Raw genomic sequence first — 7,500 nt, 5'->3', positions numbered from 1 at the left:
GAGGTAAAATAATATTTTATATTATTGTTTCTCTTTTTTATGTTATTGTTTTTTAATATAATTTTTTTAACCTGGACTTTTTACAATATTACTTCTTACAATATTAAAGTATATGCACAAACCATAAAAATGAGTCTATCTGAAAATTTATAAAATTTATAAAATTCTTTAAAAATTGCACTTTCAAAAGAATTTTTTACAAATGTATTTGTGGAAATTACATTTTAATTTAATCTTTATTATAAATACTTTTGTCGACATATAACTAAATATAGATACTGTTGTATATGTAACTAAAGAAAGAATATTTTTCTCGTGTTCTATTCGTCGAATTTAATAATCACAATTCGTTATATATATTTTTATATTTTATGAAAAGATTATAGAAGACTATAGAATATTATTTTAATAGAAAAAGCTGCAGGACGAAAACAAAAAGAAAATATAAACTTTTTACACTCTTTTATGGATAAGGTAAATGTTATGAATATTAATAACAAATTAGTTTTAACTTATACTTTATACTTACTCATAATTTATTATTTCACAGTTAATACAACAGCACCTAATAAATGCACAGAATAGTAACATTAATAATGATAAGACTCGTAAGTTTTGTCTATGGACGTACTATATGGACGTAGTATATAGACTCCGCATGCCCTTTTTTGTCTATCTAATTGAGTGAGAATAGAGAGCTTTTTCGTCTCTCTCTTTCTTTTTGTTTTTTTTTTTTGCAATTCGTCTGCGCAGAAAGAGACAAAGTCTGAACAGAAAGGTTAGATCATCTGTTTCTTTCTATATGTTGGCTTCACTTTTTTGGCCATATGCGGAGTCCTTGTATACTACGTCTATGGTTTTGTCTATATTTTATTTGTATGTTTTCATTGTTGTTACGATGCAAGATTGTAAATGATTTTTTTCAGCAAAATAATATTTTTCAAAAGCTTAAAACTTTATTAAAGTGCTTGCTTTCATTGTTAAAACACTATTATAATGTCTAATTTTAATCAATGCTAAAGATATTTTTCTTTTTCTACGTTTATTTTTAATATTAATTTTCAAAATATCTAATTTTTCTTTTATATATACATGGCGTCCCAGAACACTACATACAAGCGCTTGTGAGGAGGTACAGACCAGTAAATTGAACAGAAAAGTCTTGTACCATTTTACAATTTTCGCAATAATAACAGAAATATTAAATATTAAAATCGGACATACGAAAGAAGCGCTCAGCCGCTCGAGCGCTTGTTTGTAGTGTATATATATATAATATACTATTATTATATATTCTTATGCTATGAGAAAATAATTAACATATATACACACATGCACAAAATTTTATACTTTTTCTTTCATTTTATTTAGATAAAACACTTCTCGATACATTAATAGAAATGTTTGATAACGAGAAATGCCCGCAAGAAGTAATACGGGAGAATTTAATTACTATAATACTAGCGGTATGTAAAATATCTCTATATAATTTTTACATAATTATGTTTGTATATAAACAAATATTTATTATATTATATATAAAAAGTTAAAAAAGAATTAGTCTAATAAGAGCTAAGCACAATAAATAAATGCATTTATATTGTGTAAATATTCTTTTTGATAATAACGTTTCGATGCATTTGTATCGTATCTCTCTTCAGCATATAAAAATAAATAATATACTGCTACAATGTAGCTAATATTATCTAATAAGCATAATAAAGAGATAAAAATTGATTACAAATAGTAATAATTAATAACACGGTTTACTTTACATTTTTTAACATACCATTTCGTTACATTTTTTTCGGAACAATTTAGACGTGGTCCGTGATTGGAAAATATTTTTATTTTACACTGATATGAACAAGTTACATGCCATCATTAAACTACATAAGGACTCTTTTTCTCAGCAAAAAATAAATCAAATAAAAATATATTTTATAAAATTTCATGTAAAGATTGTGATGCATCATATGTTGGTCAGTTAAATAGATAAAATATTAAAATTACGCATTTATGAAGATTGTATTCATATTAATAACGACACTTTACAATATTCTGTGATAGTCAAAGAGCATTGAATTACTTCTTTTTTTTAATTACAGTTGAATAGGATAACGTTGAAGTTTTGGATATAATAATTATTTTAAGTAAAAATTATTATAAGATCTGTTGTTTATTAAGCATCAGAAAAATAGAATCAATCGATATATAATACCGAATGTCTTTACCATGTATGCTGGATTATTGGAAAATTAATGTTAAACGAAAATTTAAGTGTCCCTATGTGTTTATTTTTCTCCCATCGGAAGAATTGAATTATTATTAAAGTGAAATTTTGCATAATTTAATTGCATTTATTTACTACGCTTTCTTCTCATTAGTTTTATTCTCCTTTCCGATTTTTTTATATTCAATATATATAGGTATATATATATATATATATATATGTTTTTAGTTGTTTATTATCAACGAATCATTTAAATTAACATATAAAAAATTGTTATTTATTAGGGGTCGGATACAACGGCAATAACATTAAATTTTGCTATCTTTATGCTGGCCTTGCATCCACATATACAAGTAAGTATTTATTAAATTTATTCGAAATAATACAATTAATTATACAATTAATACAATTAATTCGGTATAATAAACGAAGTAAATGCAAATAATACAATTTTCAACGACGAATATAAAAAAATTTTTCTAGTAATAATCAAAGAAAGTTCTTTCTCAATAAATTCTATTATTTACACAAATAATAATTCGCTCAGAATCTCTTTTGGCATATTATATAAATTATAAAATAATTTCTAATGATGTTAATAAGATTAAATAATTAAATTAAGATTAAATAATTAAATTACTATATTAAATTACCATACTTTGTTCAAATTGTAACTTAAATTTGGTTAGTATAAACATTTTTTTCAAAGTATGTTTATAACAGTTCAGCAAACAAGAAATATGTATAATATATGTTATAAACTCATTACAAAATTTGCTTAAATAAAAATTTTGTGTGTAATGTTTCTATTAAATTAAGAATTTTAATGCAGCATAAAATGCTATCATCTGCATTTCAATACCAAACTGATAAAAATTCGTAAATATAATCAATAAGATTACATCTCTCTTATATATTGTACATGTTTATATTTATATAATTAAATATCTTATTTAATTTTATAATAGAATAAAGTATATGAAGAAATTAAAGAAATTTGTGGAACTGATCCTGTTAAATATGAAGATTCACATTACATGAAATACTTAGATTGTGTAATAAAAGAAACAATGAGACTATTTCCAGCTGTTCCATTAATTGGGCGGTCTTTAACTAAGGACGTAAAAATAGGTATGTTTTCAAATATTAAAATTCTATTACTTTATATGTGTGTTAGAATACATATAATCATTATATAGCTTAAGCACGAAAAACCATAATTTTTAAAGAATAATTACAAATATATTTTATTATTTAAAAATTATATTATATTATGTGCTCATTTTGTTTTTATATATAAACTACTTTTGTATGTTGACTTATATATACCATACATATATAAAATATTATTTTTTTTATCTTTTTTTAACGTTTAAATATAAAGAGATATCTGTTTTAGGAGACACTATTTTGCCAAAAAGCACGGAAGTTATATTGGTGATAATAGCTCTCCATCGAAGTGAAAAGTTCTGGCGAAATGCACTAACATTTGATCCAGATAGATTTTTGCCAGACAAAATAGAAATATCACAGAAACATTACATGCCATTTAGTTATGGCGTAAGAAATTGTATAGGTGAGCAATAAATCACAAGATATTAAGATCAAATTTATTTATAATTAACTAACAAGTTTTTGCAGGTGCAGGTTTTGCTTTGTTATCGATGAAAATTCTACTAGCAACATTAATACGCAATTTCATATTTGAAGCGGATTCTAATATTAAAATCAATGAAATAAAATTGAACATGAATGTTGCTTTATCTAGCGTGAAACCTTTAAGCGTTAAATTAAAAACACGAGGTCCACACTAGTAAAATAGTATAAAAAGAAATATATTATGTAATAATTATGTAACAATATACATTTAATTAATGTATACATACATACACACACATATATATTATAATATAGTACATACAATAAAAAAGATATTCATTATATTAGATTGTAGTATTTGAATTTTCTGCGCATTATAAAAAGTTTTGTAATAGTATTCAATAGATTTAATTAAAATTTTGATTTTAGTAATTAATATTTTTTTGTCATATTTAAAAAAGATGTACACATATATATATATATATATATATATATATATATATATATATATATAAGAAAAAATGCAATTGTTAATCGCAAATTACATTTTTTTTTCGAAACAATTATGTGTTTTCTTTACACCAATTGATTCCTCTCATTATTTTGTACATAAAAGTATTAAGGTAAGATAATCGAAAAATGAATATTTTACTAGATATTTTATGATTTATATGCTTTTATGGTTTATTCTGCTCTTCAAATGGCAAAAGTGAATCGTCCATTGCGTTTATATCTTTGTCCGTGTTCTTTGTTTCTGTTTTATTTTTATTAGATATTGTTATATGTACTTCGGATTCTGCGTGACGATAAACGTGCGATATACCACCAATTATAGATTTATTACAAAATGAGCAAAGAAATGAATATATGTCATCTGACACTTCACGTAACCATGGTTTAAATAAATCAATTTCTAGCCATTGTTGAAATTTATATTTTTTGCATATATTTTTATGTGAATTTCCATTATCATTATTTGATAAAGATAGAGTATTTTTATTTTCTTTATTATTTTCTTTATTATTTTCTTTAATATTATTTTGGTAACACGCAGAATTCGCATGTTTTAAAACATATGTATTGCACGAAATATTTTTATTACATATGATACAATGATAAAAGCTATCATCAGAAGATACTTTACGTATCCAAGACTTAACAAGCTTCTTGAAAGCTTCGCTTAGGTTTCTTCCTTAATTCATCATTCATTTTTATGTACAAAAAGAAATTAAGCAGAAACAAAGAATTAAAGAAGAATGTGTGAAATGAATGAAAGAAGTAAAGGATTAAAATATAGAAATTTGAAACAATCAACAAGGACTCACTCGGGATTGTTTCAGCTTCTTGAATCAAGATTTCACAAAGCACGTAAAAAAATACGTTTACTTGCAAGCACAGGGCGACAAGATTATCTGATAGAAATCCCGAAAAAAGAGAATGGCATAAAACAAATAAATCGGGATGAAACAAATGAAACGGTATGAAACAAATGAACAAACAATTCATTAAAGCATCGAGCACGGCGAGCATAAGACACACGAGATCATTAACATAATGTCTCGTAAGTAAATAAAGTCATTATTTGTAGAAAAGTATTAAATAATTATAAATTAATATAAAAAAATTTAACCTTTCTCTTTAATTGTCTATATAATAATAATTTATTTTTTACAGGAGAAATAAACGAAGAAATGGGCGCGCTGCATCTCAACGAAAATGTGCAGCTGCAAGATGCTGCAAATATGCAGCAACTGTTGCAACAAATATTGCAACAGTTGCAACAAGTGCAACAGCAGCAGCAGCAGATGCAGGCGCAGCAGCAGCCGCAGCCGCAACCGCAATCGCAATCGCAGCAGCAGCCATCGGCGCCTCAAGGTATATTATTTATATATTATTTATTTATTTTATTAAAATATTATTAATATGTGCATAGTTATATCTATATATTTCCATTTTTTCAGTCAGAAGAAGAGGAGGCGGAAAATCCCGCGCTGGTACGCTCAGCGGGACGGCAGGGGCGGGGGAAGAGGAGGCCCGGCCAGCGCCGGCCGAAGCAGCGGCGGCCGAGGCAGAGGCGGCCGAGGCCAAACAATAATAAAAAAATATCATTTTAAATAATGTAATATATATTAAAATAAATATATAATTTTATTCAAGAAATCTCTCTCTCTCTCTCTCTCTCAAGTAATATTATTTATTTATATATTAAGTTTTCCACTATCCTTCTTTTCTTATATATACACAAAATATAAAATAATACCCTAAGAACACTCATGTTCAAAAGATGTTCAAAGGTCATCGAGAGGACATCCAGAGGACATAAAATATCCTTTGGCTGTCCTCTAGATATTCTATGGACATCTTTTGGACATGTGTGTTGTTAGGGTATATAATATAATCCCCAAAAACTTACCTTTTTAAAAAAAGGTAAAAAAAGGGCGCCAAGTTCATGCACTAATTGTATCCAACTGTCATATTGTCTACAAAAGTAGTGATATAAAAAAGTTGCGCCAACTAAGAATAAAAATTTGTACAAGATAAATAGAAGTACAAGGAAGAAAGCTTGTACAAGTTAAATAGAATTATTTTAATTGAAAACATTGTTATACAAAATAGTTGTTTTAATTTTCAAAAATAATAATATTAAAAAATTAAAAATTGAAAACTGAAAATTAATATAAAACAAAAAATAAAAAAAATTTTAATTAAAAAAACTTGGCGCTGCCAATTTTACTAATGTTATTGTTCAGCTTAATAGTCTAAATTTCCAAATGTAAATCAATATAAATTAATTAAAGAAATTAAGTCATTAAATTTAAATATTAGACTAATAATTGGAATATATTCCAATCTTTTAGATTTCCATACTATATAAAGTTGATAAAATAGAAAAAACATAAGCTTGATAAATCTCATAAAAATTTCTAAAGTAAAAAGTATAATTTGTGAAAATAATATAAGAATTATAATAATTAAATTATTAATTGAAGATCCAGAAGATCTTAAGAGAGTTAATAATAAATGTTCAGCAATTATATTTGCTGTTAAATATATATTTAATTGGAATATATGCCAATTTTATTGGCAGCGCCAAGTTTTTTTAATTAAATTTTTTTTTACTTTTTTGTTTTATATTAATTTTCAGTTTCCAATTTTTAAATAAATTTTTAATTTTTTAATATTATTATTTTTGAAAATTATAACAACTATTTTGTATAACAATGTTTTCAATTAAAATATTTCTATTTAACTTGTACAAGCTTTCTTGTACTTCTATTTATCTTGTACAAATTTTTATTCTTAGTTGGCGCAATTTTTTTATATCACTACTTTTGTAGACAATATGACAGTTGGATACAATTAGTGCATGAACTTGGCGCCCTTTCTTTACCTTTTTTTAAAAAGGTAAGTTTTTGGGGATTATATCACTTCTTTTTTTAGTCTAATTTGCTAAGAGATATTATATTAAAAAAATATATATATATACATATATACATATATACATATATATATATATATATATATATATATATATATATATATGTATATTTTTTAAATATATAAGCAAATTATATAAAAATATATATAGAATAAGTATATATAATATATATTTTATATATATATATTATTATTATTATATTATATATATTTATATTTGGCTTGTAAAA

General features: G+C 24.5%; 3 protein-coding genes across 5 annotated transcripts in view; all 3 read left to right on the top strand.

Moving 5' to 3' along the window:
- Positions 1-4,179, top strand: part of LOC145971002 (cytochrome P450 4V2-like) — a 4,232-nt gene extending 53 nt beyond the window's left edge. The window contains exons 1-8 of one of the 2 annotated variants that reach the window (XM_083098163.1): positions 1-3; positions 413-474; positions 551-608; positions 1,372-1,466; positions 2,518-2,586; positions 3,202-3,364; positions 3,633-3,809; positions 3,866-4,179. The exon at positions 1-3 is cut by the window's left edge and continues 53 nt beyond it. In XM_083098163.1, the coding sequence (XP_082954289.1) occupies positions 466-474; positions 551-608; positions 1,372-1,466; positions 2,518-2,586; positions 3,202-3,364; positions 3,633-3,809; positions 3,866-4,047 (753 nt within the window). In that variant the 5' untranslated portion in view covers positions 1-3; positions 413-465 and the 3' untranslated portion in view covers positions 4,048-4,179. Of the gene's footprint in view, positions 4-412; positions 475-550; positions 609-1,371; positions 1,467-2,517; positions 2,587-3,201; positions 3,365-3,632; positions 3,810-3,865 lie in introns of those variants that run through there. The other variant, XM_083098164.1, reaches the window with a different exon arrangement.
- The window catches only part of LOC145971001 (cytochrome P450 4C1-like), a 59,616-nt gene that overhangs the window by 15,088 nt on the left and 37,028 nt on the right, over positions 1-7,500 (top strand). The window lies entirely within an intron of this gene.
- LOC145969677 (uncharacterized) lies at positions 5,096-5,961 on the top strand. Its single transcript, XM_083095818.1, has 3 exons — positions 5,096-5,393; positions 5,507-5,707; positions 5,794-5,961. The coding sequence occupies exons 1-3, from the start codon at positions 5,387-5,389 to the stop codon at positions 5,925-5,927; spliced, it is 342 nt and encodes a 113-aa protein (XP_082951944.1). The 5' UTR covers positions 5,096-5,386; the 3' UTR covers positions 5,928-5,961.

This window comes from Camponotus vicinus, unplaced genomic scaffold (assembly GCF_025532165.1).
Source record: "Camponotus vicinus isolate PSW18456_S1 unplaced genomic scaffold, iyCamVici1.0 SCAF_4, whole genome shotgun sequence".
Taxonomy (NCBI): domain Eukaryota; kingdom Metazoa; phylum Arthropoda; class Insecta; order Hymenoptera; family Formicidae; genus Camponotus; species Camponotus vicinus.
This window is presented reverse-complemented; position numbering and strand designations above follow the sequence as displayed.